Raw genomic sequence first — 25,944 nt, 5'->3', positions numbered from 1 at the left:
TTTTTAACCAAACTTCTGAACTATGCAATAATGGAAGAACTGAAATATTTCTCCTGGTTTAAGCTGGCAAAAAGTCACACAGGAGACGTGCGACCATTATGTCACCCCTAAGAAAGTATTATTTCATGGCTTTTCTGGCTGCTCTTAATCAGTTGTTAAAACCTCATTCGTTTAGGTGTTCCTGGTGTAGCCCATCACCAGAACACCAGAAAATGGGTCTCGCTAAGCTCCAATGTTAAGATAGCAATTATGTTACTCGATACGTTGTGTTAAATCTTTTTGTCAGATGCTGGGCTATATTCGAGACATGTAAACAAATAAGTATTAATAAAAAGTGAACTGTTGTCTTGTTTTATCGTGTGTCGTCGTCGTGTCCGTAGGAGGATACAGGATGACTTGGACACAGTTTCTATTTGGTGTAAGAAACGGCAGCTTGCGCCAAATGTAGAAAAATGTAAGTTAAGAGGGGTAGGACGTCAAACGGGCCGACTTGGTGAAGGCGAGGCACCACAGGACATTTTAATTTGCACTGTCTATACTTTTACAAATAAATTCATAAAACTTTGTCAGCATGACCAGGAAGGATTCAGGATTCACACGCATAGCAGTGGAAGTTCAAAAACACGAAAAAATAATATTTTTTAAATGTGAAATTTCATGATTTTTTTCACTTACTGTTGGCTGCATTTGTTGCTATAGGTACACTTTTCTTCATAAGTAAGAGAGATTCTTCGATGAATTTTGCACAGCTTAGAAACCATACTCTCTAGAATTTATTTAATCTATGGAAAAATGAATGGGCTGTTACGTTTTAAACTTTGTGTTTAGAGAAAACTCGAGTTTTATAGTTAATTATAGCAATTTTTGCCACAGTTTTTAACAGATTTGGGAAATTCTAGAGTTTCATACACCTGTAAGTATGGTTTGTATGTTATGCAAAATTCACCGAAGAATCTCTCTTACTTATGAAGAAAAGTGTACCTACAGCAACAAATGCAGCCAATAACAAGTGAAAAAATGATGAAATTTTAGATGTAAAAAAAATTTGTTTTGTTATGTTTTTGAACTTCCTCTGCTATGAGTGTGAATCCTGAATCCTTCCTGGTGATGCTAGCAAAGTTTAATGAATTTATTTGTAAAAGTATAGACAGTGTAAATTAAAATGTCCTGTGGTGCCTCTCCTGCTCCAAGTCGGCCCGTTTCACGTCCTACCCCCTTTAACGTGGATACGTGGATGAGTGGGAAAAACAATCGTCTAATGTTAGAACACAGTATTAGTGATGTGCTGCTTGACGTCCGCAGCTCGTGGTCGTGCGGTAGCGTTCTCGCTTCCCGCGCCAGGGTTCCCAGGTTCGATTTCCGGCGGGGTCAGGGATTTTCTCTGCCTCGTGATGACTGGGTGTTGTGTGATGTCCTTAGGTTAGTTAGGTTTAAGTAGTTCTAAGTTCTAGGGGACCCATGACCACAGAAGTTAAGTCCCATAGTGCTCAGAGCCATTTGAACCATTTTTTGCTGCTTGACGCAGTCACGTAACGTTACAATGTGACGAGAAATGAAACGAGCACGTAAGGTCGGTAATAGAGAAAGTGAATAGTCGACGTCGGTTTATTGGGAGAATTATAGGAGAGTGTAGGTAGTCCATAAAGATGACCGTGTATAAAACACTAAACTGATCAGATAAAGAATGAGGAGGTTTCCGGCAGAATCGACAGAAAAGGGAATATATAGAAACCATTGACAGTAACTAGGGACGGCGTGATGGGACATGTGTTAACCATCGGGGTATAAGTTCCATGGTGCTTGAGGGAGCCGTAAAGGGTAAAAACTGTAAAGGAGTAGAGAAAGATAAAGAGTGGAAGATACTCAACGGATAGGAACGGTGCAAGTGCTGCTCTGAGGTGAAATGGGTAATAGCACGGTTGGATATATCTAAACATATGGACACAGACGCGCACACACACACACGCACACGCACACACACACACACACACACACACACACACACACACACACACACACAAACGCGCGCGCGCGCACACGCACGCACGCACGCAAGCATACACACACACGCATCTATACTTTGATTGATTAATACGATTTCGGCTTGGGAGACGATGAGTGAATGAGAGAGAGAGCCAGGGCGACCGTACCTCCTGGTTCTGCTGGGCGTGTGTGACTGCGTCTGGGTCCCTGAGCAGTACCTCGCACTGGCGCTTGGCTCCCCACAGCGTGCCCGGTAGGTCGTCGAAGCGCGCGTGGTCGCGCTCCTTGGGCGTCGGACCTGGCGCGTCCAACAGGCACTTGGCACTCCTGTCAACACGCCGGTCACAGGTGTTTACACCCGACCGCTAACGACAGGACAGCGGCGGCAGTCACTGCTCAGGACATTGCGGTGTAAAAAGGTGAAACAAACACACATTGTCCTATTGTCTACCACGACGGTGCCTGAAGCGTCGAATTCACCTCCTACAAGAGGAATGATGGAACTATGCCTTCATAATCACTGTGGAGTGTAGCGGGGTCCGCCGGCCTTAGTGGCCGAGCGGTTCTAGGCGCTACAGTCTGGAACCGCGCGACCACTACGGTCGCAGGTTCGAATCCTGCCTCGGGCATGGATGTGTGTAACGTCCTTAGGTCAGTTAGGTTTAAGTAGCGACTGATGACCTCAGAAGTTGTCCCACAGTGCTCAGAGCCATTTGAACCATTGTTGTAGAGGGGTCCAGAAAAAATGTAGACACTCTTTGATAGTCAATATCTTTGGAAAACACCTACATCTACATCTACATGGTTACGCTGCAATTCACACTTAAGTGCCTGGCAGAGGGTTCATCGAACCATTTTCATACTACTTCTCCACCACTCCACTCTCGAATGGCGCGTGGGAAAAAGGTACACCTCAATCTTTTCGTTCGAGCCCTGATTTCTCTTCTTTTATTACGATGATCATTTCTCCCTACTTAGGTGGGTGTCAACAAAATATTTTCGCAGTCGGAAGAGAAAGTTGGTGATTGAAATTTCGTAAATAGATCTCGAAGCAAAGAAAACCACCTTTGTTTCAGTGACTGTCACCCCAACTCGCGTATCATATCAGTGACACTATCACACCTATTGCGCGATAACACGAAACGAACTGCCCTTCTTTGCACTTTTTCGGTGTCCTCCGTCTGGTCTCGCGGTTCTAGGCGCGCAGTCCGGAACCGCGCGACTGCTACGGTCGCAGGTTCGAATCCTGCCTCGGGCATGGATATGTGTGATGTCCTTAGGTTAGTTAGGTTTAAGTAGTTCTAAGTTCTAGGGGACTGATGACCACAGCTGTTAAGTCCCATAGTGCTCAGAGCCATTTGAACCATTTTGTCCTCCGTCAATCCTACCTGGTAAGGAAATTAGAATTATATTAATACCTTCAGCTGCTGACGGGCGTTGATATAGATCAACGGGGACAGGTGAAAATTTGTGCCCCGATCGGGACTCGAACCCGGGATCTCCTGCTTACGTGGCAGACACTCTATCCATCTGAGCCACCGAGGGCATAGAGGATAGCGCGACTGCAGGGACTATCTCGCGCACGCCTCCCGCGCCACCCACATTCTCACCTTGTATGTCCACACACTACATTCGTAGTGTCCCACCCCAACACACTCATTACTCGTGGAAGACCAAGTACCGTAAGAGTTCGGACAATATGTGTGCATCCGCACAGAAGAAGAAAGTCATGGCCGGTATTGCCAGAACTACACTCCTGGAAATTGAAATAAGAACACCGTGAATTCATTGTCCCAGGAAGGGGAAACTTTATTGACACATTCCTGGGGTCAGATACATCACATGATCACACTGACAGAACCACAGGCACATAGACACAGGTAACAGAGCATGCACAATGTCGGCACTAGTACAGTGTATATCCACCTTTCGCAGCAATGCAGGCTGCTATTCTCCCATGGAGACGATCGTAGAGATGCTGGATGTAGTCCTGTGGAACGGCTTGCCATGCCATTTCCACCTGGCGCCTCAGTTGGACCAGCGTTCGTGCCGGACGTGCAGACCGCGTGAGACGACGCTTCATCCAGTCCCAAACATGCTCAATGGGGGACAGATCCGGAGATCTTGCTGGCCAGGGTAGTTGACTTACACCTTCTAGAGCACGTTGGGTGGCACGGGATACATGCGGACGTGCATTGTCCTGTTGGAACAGCAAGTTCCCTTGCCGGTCTAGGAATGGTAGAACGATGGGTTCGATGACGGTTTGGATGTACCGTGCACTATTCAGTGTCCCCTCGACGATCACCAGTGGTGTACGGCCAGTGTAGGAGATCGCTCCCCACACCATGATGCCGGGTGTTGGCCCTGTGTGCCTCGGTCGTATGCAGTCCTGATTGTGGCGCTCACCTGCACGGCGCCAAACACGCATACGACCATCATTGGCACCAAGGCAGAAGCGACTCTCATCGCTGAAGACGACACGTCTCCATTCGTCCCTCCATTCACGCCTGTCGCGACACCATTGGAGGCGGGCTGCACGATGTTGGGGCGTGAGCGGAAGACGACCTAACGGTGTGCGGGACCGTAGCCCAGCTTCATGGAGACGGTTGCGAATGGTCCTCGCCGATACCCCAGGAGCAACAGTGTCCCTAATTTGCTGGGAAGTGGCGGTGCGGTCCCCTACGGCACTGCGTAGGATCCTACGGTCTTGGCGTGCATCCGTGCGTCGCTGCGGTCCGGTCCCAGGTCGACGGGCACGTGCACCTTCCGCCGACCACTGGCGACAACATCGATGTACTGTGGAGACCTCACGCCCCACGTGTTGAGCAATTCGGCGGTACGTCCACCCGGCCTCCCGCATGCCCACTATACGCCCTCGCTCAAAGTCCGTCAACTGCACATACGGTTCACGTCCACGCTGTCGCGGCATGCTACCAGTGTTAAAGACTGCGATGGAGCTCCGTATGCCACGGCAAACTGGCTGACACTGACGGCGGCGGTGCACAAATGCTGCGCAGCTAGCGCCATTCGACGGCCAACAGCGCGGTTCCTGGTGTGTCCGCTGTGCCGTGCGTGTGATCATTGCTTGTACAGCCCTCTCGCAGTGTCCGTAGCAAGTATGGTGGGTCTGACACACCGGTGTCAATGTGTTCTTTTTTCCATTTCCAGGAGTGTATATACTTATATGGATACGGTTCTGTTCTTTCGGACATGTCACACACGCTAACTGCTGTTCTGGTTTCGAATGAGGATTGGTTTGGCCGACCAAAAACATCACCAAATCCAGCAATATTTTACTAGGTCACCTCAGAAATCTGTGCACCTGAAAGCGGGCTAAGCCGATCAAGCGTACGACGTATTCTGAAGGCTGTAAAGTGGAAAGTGTACACTCCAAGATCGTTGCACGCTATGAACAAGGACGATCCGGATCAAGGGATTGAGTACTGTATGTGGTTTGAAGGTATGCTTCCCGAGAATGAACGGTTTGCAGGTATGGTTGTGTGGTCTGACGATGCGCACTTAAAACTGAACTGTACCGTAAACCCCTCCCGCCGGAGGTTCGATTCTTCCCTCGGGCATCGGTATGTGTCTTGTTCTTAGCATAAGTTACTTTAAGTAGTGTGTAAGTCTAGGGACCGATGACCTCAGCAGTTTGTTCCCATGGGAATTCACACACATTGGAACATTTTGGTACCGTAAACAGCCAGAGCTGCGTTTACTGGGCTCCTAAAAATCATGTGGATAATCATGTTAATTTACTAGGTGTTAATGTGTGGTGTGGTCTGTCATAACGCGGTTTGATTGGCCCGTTTCTCTTTGAAGGTACCGTAACTGGTGAGATGTATCTTCATATGCTGCGAACATCGGTTTTACCTGCCATCCGAGAGGTGTTTGGACATGAAAGATTCTACTTACAACAAGGTGGTGCACCTCCTCACCACCACAGAGATGTCAGAGCCTATTTGGATCAAAATCTACCTGCACGATTGGTAGGTCGACCTTATGCTCTAATACAGCAGTCAGCCTAGTTTGAGTTTTGAGCAATTTCGGACGATCGTTTAGGTACATTTTGGCTTGGTTCACATCTTCCGCCTCAGAAACTACGATACACAAACAGATAAAATACTGTAAGGCGCATAACAAAGTTCACACGACTCACCAACAAACGGCGCACACGATCTGTGCGCTTTGTACATAGTCACAGTGTGTCTGAGATTACCTCACACTCAAGATGAATCATACCGATAGGTGCTTGCTTCTTTCTCGATAAGTGGCTATGTGTTTCTAAAATCACTGTAAAAATGAAAGGGCTTGTATAGTGGGTCATACCAAGCAACTTTCACATAAGAACGTAAGCCCGCATCCCTTACCGTTCGGCGCCACCAGGAGGTAGACATACAACCCAACATCCGAGTCGAAATGGTGTCAGATATTCCAGGAGGGACATCGCCGCGGAGTTGCTTCCGGCATTTGCTGCGACACGAACTCGATGCGTTTTGCAGTGCAAATGTCTGTTTGATACGATGTCGCACAGAGGACGGGACCTGCGCGCACTGCAGAGTGTGGATCGCCCTTGGTCAGCGTGTCAACAAACGGCGATACTGTATGGAGCCTTACGGGAAACGGAGCGATTTTATTGTAAGGAAATGGTAGGTATGCACTGTGCTTACGGGACGGCTGTGCTTACGGGGCGGCACAATGGTTGTACGTTCAGTAGTTTCCGAATCATCGGGTGCCAGATTCACACATGGTCACCGCCATCCACAGGTGCACTTGAGGTGAGTTATCCACTCACAAGGAACCGTAGTGGGGCATGTACATTTAAGGCCTACACCGAAACCTGATTCATACCTTTTGTGATACATGTGCGAAAGGCCGAACGGACGCGGTCGTCAATACAGAGTGCGTAGTTCGAAGAGGAGACGTTAGCAATGCTCCAAAACACGCCCTCAACAAGCTCGCAAGAAGTGGATGTAAGCCATTCCACAGTCTGGTGTGTTTGGAAGAAGATGATTTGCATTCTTAGCGCCTCCAAGAAGTACAAGCCCTTAACACAGAAGATTTTCCGCATCGCATTGACTTCTGCCATTGGTTTTTGAAATTGTGTACCATTCAACCTGAATTCCCACACTTCGTAGTTTTTATCGCTGAAGCATCCTCTTTACAAGGGAAGTTGTTTTCAACAGCTACGATCAACACATGTGGGTACGCGAAAGTCCGGACATTTTCTCTGTTCACCGAGACCACTCCACCGTCAATGTCCGGGCTGGTTTGGTAGGTGACAGTCTGACTGGTCCATACATGCTCCCCCCGATGACAGAACGCAAACAGGTTGTTCGCGTTTTTGAACCTTGTCTTGAACTAGAGGCATACAGATCATCATAACCTCTTCTTGATGGTTAATATTAGGTTTAATAACTTCTGGAAACTAGTTCCTGCGTTTCACCTAACTGTCTGCTCCGGTAAAACATCAGTACGAAAAACTATCTGTGACAGAGTAGAACATGATGAGAGTGAGGATGAAATCCGAGGAAATATAGGGTTTCCATAATTAAAGAATGACATCTCAGGCCGGCCGGGGAGGCCTAGCGGTTCTAGGCGCTTCAGTCTGGAATCGCGCGACCACTACGGTCGCAGGTTCCAATCCTGTCTCGGGTATGGATGTGTGTGATGTCCTTGGGTTAGTTAGGTTTAAGTAGTTCTAAGTTCTATGGGACTGATGACCTCAGAAGTTAAGTCCCATAGTGCTCAGAGCCATTTGAACCATTTGACTGCTCAGAAGACTGCTCAGAATGACGTCAAATTTGAACAGCATATTACTGACGCAGGGGGAAACGTCATAGAAAAAAATAACAATCATTTGATCACCAGCTAGCGCTGTTTGCATCAGAATATGCGTACCAATGGACACGTGACACACGGCTGTTCCTCAGTTTGCTTCCGAGACGTCCAGCATGAACGTCTCCATGAAGGATCTCGCGCTGCTGGTGAAGCCCTTTTACAAGAACATGGAGTGTGCGCCATTAGCCCTGTAGAAGTTCCGTACACTCAGAGGCATGAAAAAAAACATTGGTCCGACGTCAGTTACAGGTATGCAAAAAATGACTACAAAATTCGCAAAGACAGGTTCTTTTGAAGTGCAGTGTTGCAGAGGGAGGAAAACAGTTTATCAGACGTCTGTCGATTATGTGTCCATAGCAATTCAGCCTTTTTGTACTTTGTGCACACGATACTACCGCTATCTGTATACGCTGATGAGCCAAAACATTATGACCACCTGCGTAATACACGTTTTGTCCTTCTTTGGAATGAAATACGTAGCAGATTCTGTGTATCAGACACCCCATAATGAATTCTCTACTGTAAGTGATGAAAGTGTATGAATGCAGCTTGCCGCTAACTTGGTGTAATGTTTTGTCTGTACAGAGGTGTATCTGTCGCCTTTGTAACTCCTTCACTCTCACACATAAATCGGTACAATAAAGTTAGGGCTTCGTATTTTATGTTTAGGCTGATCCGTGATAAGACAGACAAACAATTATGCTAATGGAGGATTCTGAGTATTTTCTCGAATTTCATTCGCTCTCTCTCTCTCTCTCTGTCCTTTATCTGTGTACAGTTTAAATATATTATTTACGTGAAATCAGCCTAGTATAATCTCTGGTGGAGCCCTTTGTCTTAATATTCAGCGGCTGGCTTGCTGGAAAAGATCTTTACATTTGTTATTATTATTAAGCGCTGCATTCAGTTGGGAAAATCGATCGTTTGAACAAATCGTTCAGTTTACGACAGATTTAGAATTTCAGATGTGGACGAAGCCTTTTTGGACGACTTATAAAACCTCGGAGATTGCAGGCTCTCTTCGTCACAGCTGAAACTTCCCCACTAATTACAGGGCCAAGACAATCATCAATGATTCAGACAGAGAACTCATTCGTCATTCACTCTAGAATAAAATGGTCACAAACCTTATTTCTGAGGAAATATGTATATTCAGTCCATCTCCATTACGTGTTCCGTTTTCTGTTGATTCCAAGTTTTATGTAATTTGCTTTTACAGTTTTGTCTTTCTCTTTACCTATCACGCTAGTGGCACAAACGTTGATAGCTCGTTTTAGTGAGGAGAAGAGTAAATATGTCTCTTTTAGCAACCCGACAATCTTCCAACCGATACTTCCCAAGCTGTTCCCGTTATTCCTCCCTCTATAATAACCATGGAGCATACATCTCTCTCTCTATGTTATTCCAAAGAATAAACGTACTAGAAAAATACCTTGGCGTCGACGAGCTGTCGGCGCATATATTACTAGAAAATCCGATCAGATACTTTTCAAAAGTAAATAATTGTGGATGATTTGATTGACCATAATTAATTATTGCGTGGTAGAGGGTAATTTTCCGTGGGGAGATTACAACCCGACAGCTTATTGGTAGGTTTGTGGAGATATGTGGCGTTAGATGCCTAAGCATAGGTCATGTAATTCTCGTAAATAACGGGCCGCTGATTTACGTATGCCGTGATGGCGCCCGATAGCGACCAAGATGGGTCCCATAGGATTTACATTAGGCGATCTTGGTCGCCGACACCTCAACGTGAGTTAATCATAATGTCACTCAAACACTGCAGGACGGTTCTGACTCCGAGATACGGACAAGCGTCCGAACCCCAAGGACATCAAGCACGAAGAGATGCAGGTGGATAGCAGTTGTCGGCGTGTCCTCGATTACTACCACAGGTCCCATACAAACTCAGGGGAATGTCTCCAACACCACAATACTGCTCCTACCAGCCTGCGCCCGTGGGGCGCTGCACGTTTCAAAAAAATGGTTCAAATGTCTCTGAGCACTATGGGACTTAACATCTATCGTCATCAGTCCCCTAGAACTTAGAACTACTTAAACCTAACTAACCTAAGGACATCACACAACACCCAGTCATCACGAGGCAGAGAAAATCCCTGACCCCGCCGGGAATCGAACCCGGGAACGCGGGCGCGGGAAGCGAGAACGCTAGCTGCACGTTTCGAGCCGCCGTTCATCTCGATGACGGCGTTTATGGAGACGACCAGCGATCTAGTGCAGCAAAAATGTGATTCGCCCGAAAATCCGAAAGGTTTCCACTGATTAACTGTCGAATCCCGATGGTCCTGTGTCCATTGCAATCGTAACTGGCGATGTCGTTCGGTCAACATGTAAACACGTAGGGGTTGATCTCCGTGATCAACAATGAACGATGAACGGTGTGCTCCGAAACACCTGTGCGTGCACCAGCATTGTGCTGTTTTGGCTGAGATGCCACAGATTACTGTCGATGCTACTTTACAGAGCATACAAGCCTCAGAACACCAATTTCCGTGAAGAGTCTCGGGCGTTTAACTTTTAGCGCCTAATGGTGGTTTCACTGTCCTTGTACCTCTTTCGGTAGATGCTCACGACAGTAGAACGTGAACATTCGCCGTTTTGGAGATACTGCTTCACAGACTCTGCGTAATAATAAGCTGCCCTTTTATCTCAATGGATTTCCACATTTGCAGCTCATATATTGGCTAGAGTGATCCCCTGTCCGTGTCCGCTCCGATCACATACTTTTTCTGCCTTGTCACGCCACCAGCTTGCAACCAACGCCGAGGTGGACGGTGGTCACAATGTTTTGGCTCCGCAGTGTATGTGCATACTGCTATCCTATGAGTTTTGTCATGTGAGCGACGGCCCACCCGCCTCCAACTGGTGGGCGTGCTGTTGCGCTTGGCGCGCTGCCACGTCCAGGGTCCAGACCTTGGGGCCCAGTTCCCGTAGTTAGCCGCCTCCGACCGGCGAGGCGTGGGCGGGGTCGACGACACCGCGGAACATCTGCCGCTCGAGAACTTGCCGCTTTATCACCCACTCGCCCTCCCACAACTTAGGTGCCGCTACATTAGCAAGTATTCTCGCAAGCTACCATCATTATTGTCGTCATCATCATCATCGTCGTCAATACTCAGTCATCATCTTCGTCAGATACAGATCTGTCAAGAGACACGTAACAGCTGGATTTTGCTGTCGAATATGTCTATTCCTTCCTGTTTCCTTCAGTTCATTGCAAAATATTGTTCCGCTCCGGTATCTTAGTATAAAATACAGAGAGCGAAAGGTTATTTACAACCTGCAGAGAAGGCAAGCTGCAGTTATATGATCTGATGGACATGAAAGGGAAGCGGTGGTTGAGGAGAGTGTGAGGCAGGGATGTAGCCTTTTCCCGACATTTTTCAATCTGTTCATTCTGAAAGCAGTACAGGAAACCAAAAGCAATTTGGAGATATGATTAAAGTTCAGCAAAACGTAATAATAATTTGGAGGTTTGCCACAGACACTGTTATTCTGTCATAGATGGTAAAAGACTTTCAAGAGCAGTTGAATGAAATTTATAGTGTCATGAAAAGACTTTATAAGATGTAAGTCAACAGAAGAATAAGAAGGGTAATGGAATGTAACCGACTCAAATAAGCTGATGCTGAAGGACTTAGATTAGGAAACAAGACATTGTAAGTAGCAGATCAGTTTAGCTATTCGGACAGAAAAATAACTCATGATGGCCAAAGTAGAGAAGATGTAAAATGCAGGCTGGCAATAGGAAGAAAAAGAGGAAGTTTTTTAAAGCGTAATACAAATTTAAGTCTTAGGAAGTCTTTCCTGAAGGTTTTTGTTTGGAATGCAGCCTTGTACAGTAGTAAAACATAGACGATAAAAAAAAACAGAATGGAGACTTTTGAAATTTTGTTCTGCAGAAGAATGCTGAAGACCGAGTAACTAATGAGGGCATACTAATTGTAACTGGAGAAAGAAATTTATGGCTCAACTTGTCTAAAAGAAGGGATCAGTTGATTAGACATGGAGGAGTTATGAAGAAATCGTCAAGACCTAGGAATGGAGGTTCAAATGGATGCAGGCTGCTGCAGTTATTCGGAGATTGAGAATAGAGTACCGTAGAGAGCTGTGTCAAACTAGTCTTCTGACTGAATATCACAACAACAGCGTAGTTCTACACAATGAATCCAAAATTATGAAGTTTCAGGGGCGATAAAATACTGTTCTTGTGGTCTTCAATCAGAAGACTGGTTTGACACAGCCCTCCACGTTACTCTATCTTGTACGAACATCTTCATCTTTGCATCCCTACAGATAACTATATCTATTTGAACCCGCTCACTGCAGTCAACGTCAGGTCTCCCTCTGCACTGCTTATTCCACGCATTTCCCTTCGTTATTAAATTTACGTTTCCTGTTCCCTTCACTCCAGCTCACAAAGTTACCCATTCCTCTTCTATTGTAATCTCTTTCCCTCTTTCAATAAGTCATTGTTTGATGTTCCCTTTAACTCTCAACGACGTCTGATACTTTCAATTTATCTGCATTACATTTACTTAATTTTCTATCTTTCTGTAGTTTCTTCAGTTTTAATCTCTAGTTCATAACTAGTACATTTTGATCAAAGTCTCCATCGCGCCCTGGAAATTTTTGCAGTTTTTAATCTAGCTTAAAATTATTTGTCTGAAGCCTTCCCTTGTCTGAAACTCTCTTCCACTTATACAGCCTTCTGCAGTGATTCTTAGACTAAATATTAGCGGTGGTTAAATTATGCTCTGTGCAAAATTGAACAGGCAGCTTCCCCTTACATTTATTTTCCCCAGTTCATGTTCTGCTACTGTTTTTCCTTCTCTTCATTTTCGTACAACCAGGCAGGTCCTCATCGCATTTAAATTTGACTCGCTTAATTATAAGAACCATTTTTTTATCCCATCATACGTTCTTTCAATTCTTTAGTATCTGCGGTGCTGGTCGGCGTGTAAATTTGCACTAGTGCGGTAGATGTTGCCTCCGTATCTGTCTTGCCCACGATTATGTATTTATAATAATTTAACCAAATTCCTTTTCTCGTATTCATTATTACACGTACTCCTGCCTTACCCCTATTTCATTTCGTATTTATAGCCCTGTTCTCTGCTGGCGAGAGGTTTTCTTCTTCCTGTCACTACATTTCACTAATTCCCACTACACCTAACTTCAAACTGTCCTTTTTCTTTTTGAAGGCTATAATCTACGTACTCTAATAAAGGATCTAAGAGTCCACACTCTGACCAGTAGAAAGTTTGTCTTGTTCTTTCCGAAGACGACATCGTTATGAGTAGTCCCCAATCGGACATCTGAATGTGAGACTATTTATCCTCCGGAATATATTACGCAAGAGGGTGCCATCATCATTAATTCACACTTTAAATCTGCGTACCCTGTGAAAAAATAAGAACTTTCAGCTGATCGCATTACTAGCAGTACTAAGCTAAAGTTAAAGAGACCAAATTAGTCGGTCATCCACATTGTTGCTCCTGCATATGTTGAAAAGACTTCTGCCCATCTTCCGGAACTGCATGTTAATCTGACCTCTCCACAGATGCCACTCTGTTATGGTTGCACCCGCGGTAAGACAATCTGTATCGCTGAGGCTCGCAAGCCAGCCCATCTCGGTAAGATACATGGTTCTCGGACGGTGCCGACCATTGTCCAATAGCAAAGCTTGTGCTTCATCACCATAAAACTGTATCAGGTGTAAAAACACAGGAACCTCGTGATTTTTTTTTTGTTTTTTCCCTTTCTATCGAGGAAGGACAATCTCAGACATCTATTAATTCAGAAATGCGTTTACGGTTTTGAGGAATAAGATCCTTTCTTAGTGGCTGAGATGGCTGATAAGATGTAACTTGTAATTACCCTGTGATTCTATTTATTAAAATTCGTTTATTTATGTCTTACATTTTTGTACAAGCGGTATTCATTGTTGAGTACTGTAGTTAATAATGAGTAAACAGATCGATTGCTTGAAATTTGGAACTAGTTGAGCAAACATTACCACAAAGAATATGTGTCTCGTGAATAATTACTAAATTAAATTGTATAATGCGGCAGTTTCAATAGAAATACGTTTAAAAACGAACGATAACAATGAAAGGAGCATTAGGGTGTGGTTCTTCATCATTAAAGTAAATGTAGAAATTAATATGTGCAGATACGTAATAATACTTAAATATTGCTAAAAGTTATTAAATTGCCACGTTCACCTTCAATGTCTTCTCATTCGCAAAGAGGTCATTGAACAGTAAGCGGTAGACGAAGACAGTAGTAAAAGGAACTTTCATAAGAAAATTTGCAGTGTATAGTAACTAACAATCTGCAAAACATTTCTGATCTTCGCGTTTCCTGCATACTTCTCTTCTCCCTAGTCAATCATTCAACTCTGCAGCAGACATTCTTCGTGGTAGTATGATTTGATTACTTCATATCTTTGTTACACCATATCTGTAAATCGTCAGTTCTCTTAGTTACTCTTAGAAACATAATAGATGTTCAAGGGATCTTTGACATGTCTTTATGTGAGACTAATCCGGCCTCGAAAATTCATCTCCCTCATGTATACGAAGTTTTCTTCGTGTCAGAAGAGATATAGCTTAGTCTTTGCTCTGTATTGTCGACTTTTGGATTCGAATGACTCACATTTTCCCAGCAGCCTCCCTCTTAATGCCTTTCAGGAATTAGGCAGTTAATCGTAATTACTGTGGCCTCGCTTCGCAATTGCCGTACTGGTAATATACCAGCTACAAACGCCGCTATAAAATGAGGAACCGCGCTTAATGTCAACTAGGGGAAAAATGGCTTATCCAGCCGTCGAACTGGAGAGTTTATCACTCAACTAACATCTCCTACTCGCTGATGAGTGCTCTGATGTGAGATTAACTTTATGGACAAAATGTTTCCGATGATGGCGTGGACTACAGTCTTACTCAGTTACTTATTTTATGGTGAGTACAAGAACTGGAAGTATATACCGTTGATAATACGTGCCTCAAAGAAGTATCACTTAACCAAAAGATTTCCATCACTCTTTCTCACTAAGTTGAGGGAGATACCGGACACTTCAGCCAGAAATATATAGAAAACAAATTAGTGAACGAAAGACATTATTACCGTTAATGTTCATTATGTTCAAACTTGCCAATAATCGCACAAAATAAGAATGAAAATATACTATGAGATTAACATCCCATCGACTTTGAGGTACTTACAGGAGAGTTATGGGAAGAAATGCGTGCTTAATCCTCAGTTTACATGCGGGGAGTATTTCTAGTAACAGTGTCTCATTACTGATTCTTCCATCATTTATTTCGAGTTTTAACACATAGAGGTAGTCCAAAATCCTTTGAGCAGAAATATAATCAGCACAAAACTTAACATAATTTCAAGCTATCAACAATGAAAATTTCTTCAATGAACAGGATCTGAACCGGGTACCTATATGTTGGGCTTAGGTGCAACATTATCCTAGGAAATGGCAAAGTGGTTGACTCTGGACTCTCATTCCCGTAAAGGAAGCTTCAAATTCACGAAAAGTCAACTATATCATCCCATGGTTTCCGTAAACTGATTAAAGATAGTTATTGAGAAACCGACATGGTTGATGTGCTTCCTCAAATTTATTTCCAGCTTCGTTTCTAATCACATCGACATCGACGGGGAGTTAAGTCTTAATATTGATTTTTCGCTAGAGTTTAGCACCTTTTGGCTCGAGAGATGTCATGTCTCTCTCAACTCATCTGACACTCTTAAAAAAATGCCAGTAAGCACCCCTCTCATCAATTCTTTAAATAATCGAAGTCCCATGAACTAAACATTTTCAGACGTCTCATTACTTTACAAATAAGTTATCGTTCTAAATATTTCACATTACGCATTCAAAAACTTTATGGTCGAAGACAAAAAATTCTTGTCTTTTTCACGAATCTCAATGTTTATGGCACCATATTACCTCATTTATATTGCGTACAATGATACACACTGAAGCGCCAAAGGAACTGGTATAGGCATGCGCATTCAGATACGGAGATATGTAAAGAGGCACAAAACGGCGCTACGGTCGGCAACGCCTGCCTAAAACTATCAGTGTCTGGCGCAGTTGTTAGATCGGTTACTACTGCTACAATGGCAGGTTATCAAGATTAAAGTGAGTTTGAAAGTGGGGTTATAGTCGGCGCACGAGCAATGGGACACAGCATCTCCGAGGAAGAGATGAAGTGGGGACCATTTCACAAATGTACCGTGTATATCAGGAATCCGGTAAAACATCAAATCTCTGACATCGCTGCCGCCGGAAAAATATACTGCAAAAACGCAGCCAACGACGACTGAAGAGAATCGTTCAACGTGACAGGAGTGCAACTCTTCCGCAAATTGTTGCAGATTTCAATGCTGGGCCACCAACAAGTGTCAGCGTGCCAACCAATCAATGAAACATTATCGATATGACTTTTCGGAACCAAAGGCCCACTCGAGTACCCTTGATGACTGCACGACACAAAGCTTTACGCCTCGTCTGGGTCCGTCAACACCGACATTAGACTGTTGATGACTGGAAACATGTTGCCTGGTCGGACGATTCCCGTTTCAAATTGTATCGAACGGATGGAAGTGTGCGGGTATGGAGACAATCTCATGAATCCATGGACCCTCCATGTCAGCAGGGGACTGTTCAAGCTGGTGGAGGCGCTGTAATGGTGTAGAGCGTGTGCAGTTGGAGTGATATGGGACCCCTGAGACGTCTAGATACGACTCTGACAGGTGACAAGTATGTAAGCATCCTGTGTGATCACCTGCGTCCATTCATGTCCACTGTGCATCCCGACAGACTTGGGAAATTCCAGCAGGACAGTGCAAGACCTCACACGTCCAGAATTTCTACAGAGTGGCTCCAGGAACACTCTTCTGAGTGTAAGCGCTTCCGCTGGCCACCAAACGCCCTAGACATGAACATTACTAAGCATATCTGCGATGCCTTACAACGCGTTGTTCAGAAGACATTTGCCGGCCGCGGTGGTCTAGCGGTTCTAGGCGCTCAGTCCGGAACCGCGCGACTGCTACGGTCGCAGGTTCGAATCCTGCCTCGGGCATGGATGTGTGTGATGTCCTTAGTTAGGTTTAAGTAGTTCTAAGTTCTAGGGGACTAATGACCTCAGAAGTTGAGTCCCATAGTGCTCAGAGCCATTTTTAGAAGACATTTCCACTCCCTCGTACTCTTACGGATTTATGGACGACATCAGGTAAGTGTACCAGGTTCTTTCGCTCTTCAGTGTAGTTTTCCAGGTATATTCAGTGATGTATGTGGACAGTGTCTGCACAGTGTGTTGCCAATGGAGTTAATAGTAAAGAAGTAATAAATTAAAACGTAATGCCTGATGTTGAAGCTTTACAGCACGAACAGCGAAAATTTAATAAGCGGTAAACTTTTTTGTTTCATAATTTTGCGGGAATGTCAACGAGAAACAGTTTCGAAATTGTTTGAAATAATGTGTGAAGTTTTTTGGAAGTCGCGAAGTGCTGCCACTCTCTACTACCGGTTTAATATAGTCCGAGTAATTTGTGCATCGTAAGTAATGCTGCCTCTAGGCATATATACGGTTTCTAGGTTTAATGGTTGACTTATTGTTTTAAATCTTTAATGTAAGGTTATACATCCTAAGGAGTAGATTACGATAGCATTTAAATTTTTAAATTTGCTTAATTATCATGAGAAATAATGAAATTTTGTTGCCCATGGTAGCTGTTAGATGGGCAACCTGCAAATAGGACTAGATCACCGGGTAACCACTTTAGCCATTTAGTACGAGGGCGGTTCAGAAAGTAACCTCCGATTGGTCACAGTGCGGGTTGTGGGGGGAGTAGCGACGCCATCTGTGCGTTCACGCACTCAACAGGTCAGTCGGCATCAAGCCGTGGTCGAGTGAACGTCGTACCTGCGCTAGTTTAGTTTTTGTGGCAGTTTGAAATGTGTGCTGCAATAGAAAACCCCGCCAAATGTGAAGTGCGTGCTGTCATAAGGTTTTTTACAGCCAAAGGATATTCTGCAGCAGCTATTCATCGTGAGCTTTGTGCCGTGTACGGACCAAGAGTTATGAGTGAAGGAGTTGTCCGTGAATGGGTACGTTTATTTAAAAGTGGACGAGAAAACGTTCATGATGAAGAGAGGAGTGGTAGACCATCATTGGTGACTGACGAACTCGTTCAGACAGTTGATGCAAAAGTTCGTGAAAATCGACGTTTCTCAATGTCGGAGTTGTCTACTGGTTTTCCACAGATTTCTAAGACTCTCTTGTACGAGATAGTGACAGCAAGATTGGGTTACCGTAAGTTCTGTGCACGATGGGTGCCCAAAATTCTTACTGACCACCACAAAACTCAAAGAATGGCCTCTGCATTAGACTTTCTGTCACGTTATGAGGACGAAGGAGAACCATTGTTAAACAGAATCGTGACCGGTGACGAAACCTGGATTAAGTACGTGAACCCTGAGACAAAAGAACAATCAAAGATGTGGGCACATTCAAATTCGCCTACCAAACCAAGAAAAGCCTCGCAAGATTTTTCTGCCAGAAAACTGATGGCAACGGTGTTTTGGGATGCCAAAGGGGTGTTGTTGATTGAATTCATGGAACGTGGTACGACCATTAATCAAGACGTGTACTGTGAAACAGTAAAAAAGTTACGACGGGCTATACAGAACAAACGCCGTGGTATGCTGACTTCCGGTATCGTTTTTTTGCACGATAACGCCCGTCCTCACTCTGCTCGCAGAACAACGGCCCTTCTTGAGTCCTTCAAGTGGGACGTTATCAACCATCCACCTTACAGCCCAGACCTGGCGCCAAGTGATTATCACCTCTTCATGCATTTGAAGAAATGGCTCGGGTCACAGCGGTTTGATGACGACGAAGAGCTCAAAGATGCGGTCACAGGCTGGCTCCAGGCACAAGCGGGTGATTTTTATGCAGAAGGAATTTCAAAGCTTGTGAAGAGATACGATAAGTGCCTCAATCGCTATGGAGACTATGTAGAAAAATAGTGCAAAGATGTAGTTGTAAGGTGTATATATTAAAATATTTTTATTTAACTTGGTGTATTTTTTTAAATCAACCGGAGGATACTTTCTGAACGGCCCTCGTAATATACTAGGATTTTTTTCCGACCTCCAATCAGCCTAAAATGGAAAGCACAGTGAAAATTAAAAATGTTTTATTTGCAGTATATAGCTACATCTTCCAACTACTTCTCTCCATAGTCGCTTAGACATTTGTCATATTGTGGCCCCAGCTTTTCGTTACTCTCATCACAGAAGACAGTCGCCCATGATTTCAACCAATTCCCTACACTGGTCTGCAGCTGGTTGTCTATGCCTCAACGACGGTCTCGTAGCCAACGGTTCATGTGAACGGGGGGATGAAAATCAGAGGGAGACATTTCCGCACCGAACGGTGGGTGAGCAAAGACTTTCCATGGAAATCGCTGCAGGAGCGTCTGCATTGCAGTTGCAGTATGCCACCGAGAATTGCCATGGAGGAGACAACGAGTGAGAGTTACGTTATTCGGGCTGCATGAAATCAGGCGAAATCCCTCTACAGGACTTCACACTTGACTGGAGACACTATTTTCTAGGCATCTTTATGCGCTCAGTGTGCGTCAGAACTGAAAATTGCAATGTGAGGAGCTAGACAGGCTTACAAGAGACACTGCAAAATGCACCTGTGCAAAGCTTCAACGGATTTTCACTGTGGTTTTTATTTAGCAACCGATCGGAAGCTGGAAAAAAAAATAGCCCTCGTATATTAGGTATTAGGTAGATCGCGGTGACCCCTTAAAGCTACTGGCTTTGTGCAAATAATGCGGTTTCATGTGTTGGAAGTTTAATTATTGTTTCATCATTACAAATTAGATCTGATTGACATCCACCGTTTATCATCCAGTGCTTGTTAAAGGTCTCTTCCAGGCGTTCCCATTACAATTACATAGTCTCGTAACCGAGTTCGTCCTAATACTTTCTTTATCTCGTGAATCATCCGTTAGGACGTTCCCGGTCTTTTCTTATCCCAAGGAAACAATGCAGAATTCGCTTAGTCTATGTGCCATAATTTACTAACGCTAAGTGCTCACTTAGTTCCACTTCAGTTTCACAACAGTCGCTAACTTACGGCTGCTCAGCTCCGCTCGAGTGAGAGGTAGCTGATTCGGATCCTGGTGGGGAAACACATTTTCTTCGTTACTACACTGACCGGCTCGAAAAATGCAACACATAATAAATAATGTGCATGTATATAGTCAATCAAAGTGTAGCAGGTTATCTCTTTTTTTAGACTGGGTATGTTATTGGCGTTGATTTGCCAGAAAACAATGAAGCGGCGATTGTTTTTAGCACTAACTTTAATTGTTTTTCTCCCGTACAACATGAAACACACATCATTGAACGTGAGACAATAATTTGTTTCCTCGCTAGTACAATCTAATGTAGTACCTTGTACTGCTCCTCTTTCCATCACGTTACGTGTGTCTGTAGGAACTTTGTGACTATCATAATCAGCGCCCTGGAGTAAACACGCCGTGAAGCCACGAAATGCTACACCTTCCACGATTTCAAGGTACAGGGAAACTGGAGGGTGCGCAAGAAACCAGGATCAGGCGCTAGAAGAGCAATATTCGAAAGAGGTTGCCAGTTCTCCCAACTACAAATACTTCACAACGGCATCAACACTGCCGTTGAAGTACGAAAAGCAATCAAGATCTACAGGTCAATATTAGAGAGAGAATCGTCCGACGAAGACTGGGAGAAGTCAATCTTCAGTCCAGAATATCTGCAAGTTGCTCAGAACACGCCAGAGAGGATCTCAGCTCGACTACGTTTCGGAAGGAAATATCCCGGCAGGAGAGTACAATAATGGGAGCAAGTGATGTTCACCGATGAGTTGCGATTTGATCTGAGATCACCTGACGGTATACGGCGGGTGTGGAGCAAGATTGCTCAAGAGAAGACGATTGCTCAAGAGGACAATGCGGCATTAATCTGGAGCATACCCAAAGACTGGATGCCGTGACTGGCGCAAGAGGAAATAAGATTCACTTCTGAAAATGTGAAGAGAGGTCTGTGAAATGAATAGTGAAGAGCAGAAAGCCAAAAGAGAGATGCATTACCATTCGTAAGCTTTCTCAAAGTTTTCTTGAAGTGTTAATCCATTCGTGTTACTTCCGCATTTTTTTATTTATAATCGCCTTTCTTCATTGTTTGCACCTAGGTGGGATCGTACCACGTTATTTTACCATAAAATAGTAGATTAGTGTCATAAAAGTCGCTAGGATTTAAAATTAAAAATTTAAAATATACACTGCTGGCCACCGTAAATGCAACACCCTGAAGGAAGCATCCGAATGAAGTGAAATTTACACCGTGAGTTTGCAACGATGAGATATGCAACTGATTAGAATTACAGCGCAGACGCACATCACGCGCGCCTGTGGCGCCACCTCATAGCGCCATTTAAGGCTTGGCGATTTCGACAAGTGTACGTTCGGCACGTGTGTTTACCTTGTGGTTGTTTCACAAGACGATCAGTTATGCCTCGTAGACAACAGCGAACATCTTTTGATCAAGTATCCGAGTTCGACAGAGGAAGGATAGTGGCTTACCGAGATTGTGGATTATCATACAGAGAAATCGCTAGTCGTGTTAGACGAAACCAAACAACTGTAATGCGGATATGTGACCGTTGGATGCAGGAGGGTACGACGGACCGACGTGGTCGATCGCATTAACCTCGGTGCACCACTGCACGTGCTGATAGGCGAATTGTGCGCATGGCAGTGACGGATCGCTGAGTGACATCCCGAACCATAGCCCAGCACATTGCGTCTGTAACGCATCATCCAGTGTCTGCGCGTACCATTCGACGCCGTTTACAGCAGAGTGGTCTGTCCGCAAGACGTCCATTGCTTCGTCTACCACTGACGCAGAACCACAGACGTCTCCGTCGCCAATGGTGTAATGACAGATGGATGTGGACGGCAGAATGGAATGACGTTGTCTTTACTGACGAGGCACGCTTCTGTCTGCGGCACCACGATGGTCGGATTCGAGTGTGGAGACACCGTGGAGAGAGGATGCTGGACAGCTGCATTATGCACCGCCACACTGGTCTTGCACCGGGTATTATGGTATGGGGCGGTATTGGATATTACTCTCGCACGCCTCTAGTACGCATTGCCGGTACTTTAAATAGCCGGCGCTACATATCCGAGGTGCTGGAGCCAGTTGTCCTTCCTTATCTTCAGGGCTCGGCCACAGCCATGTTTCAACAGGATAATGCGCGACCACACGTGGCACGCATTGTCCAAAGGTTCTTCGTCAATAACCAGATTGAATTGTTTCCCTGGCCGGCTCGCTCTCCGGATATTTCTCCGATAGAAAACATGTGGTTCAAAAATGGGTCAAATGGCTCTGAGCACTATGGGACTCAACTGCTGTGGTCATAAGTCCCCTAGAACTTAGAACTACTTAAACCTAACTAACCTAAGGACAGCACACAACACCTAGCCATCACGAGGCAGAGAAAATCCCTGACCCCGCCGGGAATCGAACCCGGGAACCCGGGCGTGGGAAGCGAGAACGCTACCGCACGACCACGAGATGCGGGCTAAAACATGTGGTCCATGGTTGCTCAACGAGTGAACCAGATTACATCCCCAGCTGCCACACCAGATGATCTTTGGCAACGTGTGGAAGCTGCTTGGGCTGCTGTACCCCAGGAACACATCCAACGTCTCTTTGACTCAATGCCGAGACGTGTGGCAGCGGTGATCTCCAACAATGGCGGCTACTCTGGCTACTGATTCTGTCACAGACGTCTGTAAACGTAATCATTTGATACTTGGTCAACATGTTATCTACAAAATAAATTTTGTTGTGCTACCTCTTGTCTTTCTTGGTGTTGCATTTACGGTGGCCAGCAGTGTATATTTTTAAGACACTGAAGTGTTGCGCTTCTCTTGCGGTAAGAAGAGGAGAGGTGATGGTGCACACATACTGGTAACCAAAATTCGTGCATATTCTCGGAACAATTCAAATCTTCTCAGTAGCTTCTCGTGAACTAAGCACAAAGGACATGTGACATTGTCGATGGTAATACTTTCTTTGGATGGGGACGTGAAGCTCGGAGGTTTCCTTGTATGCTTAAAAGGCGGTCGAAAGAAAGCAACACCACATCACCTTCTCTAGCACAGTTTCGATCAACAATTGAGAAATCCTGGGTCTGCCCCAAAAACTCATTTTCAGAATCTGGGACAGAATTAGTTTTATACAGGGTACATCATAATTAATAGCTGAAACTGACTGATATAGGTGAAAGTATACGATAGCAGAAAAAAAAACATTCCCGTAGTAAACATGGGTCCGCATACGAGCTGTTTGCAAAATAAAGAGTCGAATGTGAGGTTGCAGACCACGACTGACTTCTATATCAAATATTGCCTTAGTTAGCACAAACGTGATTTGAAATTAAACTTTGCGATTAGGTCACCGTATAAATGGGATAAAATTTCGCCCGTGGTCTACGTTAGCAAGAAATACAATACTACTTCAGCACGTTACGCGTTACAATTTACTGTACACTAGTATCTGTATAGATCGTGTTTTACAAGTCTTCGTTCCATTTGAAACCAATACTGCAGTCGTATCTGGGATGAATTACGAAATTTTTCAAGCGCCCTAGGATCATATCGTAAGTATTGACAAGATTGTACATCTCGACACTCCATTTCTTCAACTGTATCAACGGGAATGCTGTAGACTTCACTATTTGGACGGTCCCGCACAGAAGAATTCAGATAATTGAAGTGAGGTGATCTCGACGGCCAAGGGACAAGCCCTGCTGGACCTATCCATCTTGATGCGTTAGATGTTGTCTTACGTCAGCAGCGAAATATACAGGTTAGGGATGGTAGTTATCGCTGAAACACCGGTTTTCGATTACACCAGTTCTTTTCGTCTCCAGATTTACCTGACTGTTAAAACCGCTCAAAATAACCCATATGTGAAATAACCCATTTTCGGTTTTTAAATGTTATTACTTCCAGTAACAAAAGTAAGCTTGGGACAAAGACTTTAAATCCTAGCGGAGTGAAGGAGTAGGAGATCCCGAACGATACTGGGTTAAGCCTGCGACAGATATCGGTTTTATTGTCTCCCGCAAAAATTGCGAAGATGAAGGAGATGGGCGTGGCGGCAGCGGCAGCGACAGCGAAAGGTCGTAGGCTGACGACTTCCCTGCATCGCCTCTTTTGGTTGATGCCAATTTTTCACCCTAAAGCAAGCACAAAATTAAGGGTTCAGTTATTATCCCAAGTTTATATAATAGATATGTCAACCAAGTTTACCTTCCCATCCAAGGAACATTGTGGATGATATCGCCTTATATGACATTACTAATTTGTTGTGCCTCCTCTCGTTTTCAGTCTTTTAAGGCAAATGTAGCACTGTACTTCATCGCTACCAGAGTTCACAAAATACTTCCAAACTAGGTATGGTACCATTCTCCATCCAAGGACGACAGCGAAAACTACCAAATGGGTGCAAAGCTTCCACACTGCACGTACACACTTACAACAAAACTTTTAAAATGAGGTATAAAGAACACCAGCCCTTCAAAATTTGCAGAACACCTTCGGCAAGGAAACCACCACCCTATGACAACTGAAAAGGACGTGAAAATATTCAGATTCAGTAACAAGAAACATCTCCTTACCTTACAAGAGAACATCCAATTCCAATAGGCAGAAATAGGGAATAAATACATAATAAAAGACCAAACATAAGCAACCAAACATTATTTATGCTGATACAATACATTGCAGCTAAAGAACAATCCCCCAGATACCACAAAATAATGTCACAAACTAGGCGTCATTCCCACCTTAGATCGCCTGTCACACTATCATAGAAAAGCAATAATTTACATACACAGAAGTTGGGATGTGTTAGCTCCACACACACACACACACACACACACACACACACACACACACACACACTTGTCGAAAAAAATAAACACACACACACACAGAGAGAGAGAGAGAGAGAGAGAGAGAGCTAAAACCTACCACATTCCCGTACCGTTCATGATCCCAGAAAACTAAGTTGTAAGAGAAAAATCAGATTCTCACAGTGACTACTGGAGATGCTTTAAAAGAAAGCGAACCGCGTTTGGTCTTCAAAAGGTTCAAATGGCTCTGAGCACATCTGATATCAATCCCTTAGAATTTAGAACTACTTAAACCTGCCCGATGCAGGATTCGAGCCTGCGACCGTAGCGGTCGCGCGGTTCCAGACTGAAGCGCCTAGAACCGCTCGGCCACAGCGGCCGGCGTTTGGTCTTCATAAGACTTTGCCGGCCGAAGTGGCCGAGCGGTTCTAGACGCTACAGTCTGGAACCGCGCGACCACTACGGTCGCAGGTTCGAATCCTGCCTCGGGCATGGATGTTTGTGATGTCCTTAGGTTAGTTAGGTTTAAGTAGTTCTAAGTTCTAGGGGACTGATGACCTGAGAAGTTAAGTCCCATAGTGCTCAGAGCCATTTGAACCATTTGAATCATAAGACTTTCATTACAGTTGAAAAAGACTGTATTTAACATGTATAACTTGTTAATTGAAAAGTTTACGATTGAAATATATTTCCTCTACCTACGACAATGCTTCTTAATGAAGCCGGTGGCAGCTCATAACCACATATTGACCACTATTTCACAAAGTGCTCCTTTACTGGCACTGTCGAATACTTTCACCCACGTCAATAAGTATTGCTATTAATTTTGATATTCAGTATATATTTCATGGGATCTCTTAGACTAAGAAACCAAAGCTGACATCAGAATGATAAATGCATTGGTGTTACGCGAAATTTCAAAGCTGAAATATGATTGCCAGTCGCTGGCTGTTAGTTACGACTTCTTCCGACGAACGGCGCTGGTGCTGTATTGGACTTCCGGCGGCGCCCGAAGTGCCTCACAGCATGCATATTGGAGTTAACAGCGTCCACAGTGAATGAGTCAGCCGGCATACCCGAATAAAGG

General features: G+C 44.5%; 1 protein-coding gene across 1 annotated transcript in view; it reads right to left on the bottom strand.

Moving 5' to 3' along the window:
- The window catches only part of LOC126260431 (A disintegrin and metalloproteinase with thrombospondin motifs adt-2-like), a 192,664-nt gene that overhangs the window by 34,988 nt on the left and 131,732 nt on the right, over positions 1-25,944 (bottom strand). The window contains exons 11-12 of the mRNA XM_049957759.1: positions 4,566-4,575; positions 2,151-2,300 (exon numbers count right to left, since the gene is read on the bottom strand). Of these exons, the coding sequence (XP_049813716.1) occupies positions 2,151-2,300; positions 4,566-4,575 (160 nt within the window). The remainder of the gene's footprint in view (positions 1-2,150; positions 2,301-4,565; positions 4,576-25,944) is intronic.

The sequence above is a fragment of the Schistocerca nitens genome, chromosome 5 (genome assembly GCF_023898315.1).
Source record: "Schistocerca nitens isolate TAMUIC-IGC-003100 chromosome 5, iqSchNite1.1, whole genome shotgun sequence".
Classification (NCBI taxonomy): domain Eukaryota; kingdom Metazoa; phylum Arthropoda; class Insecta; order Orthoptera; family Acrididae; genus Schistocerca; species Schistocerca nitens.
This window is presented reverse-complemented; position numbering and strand designations above follow the sequence as displayed.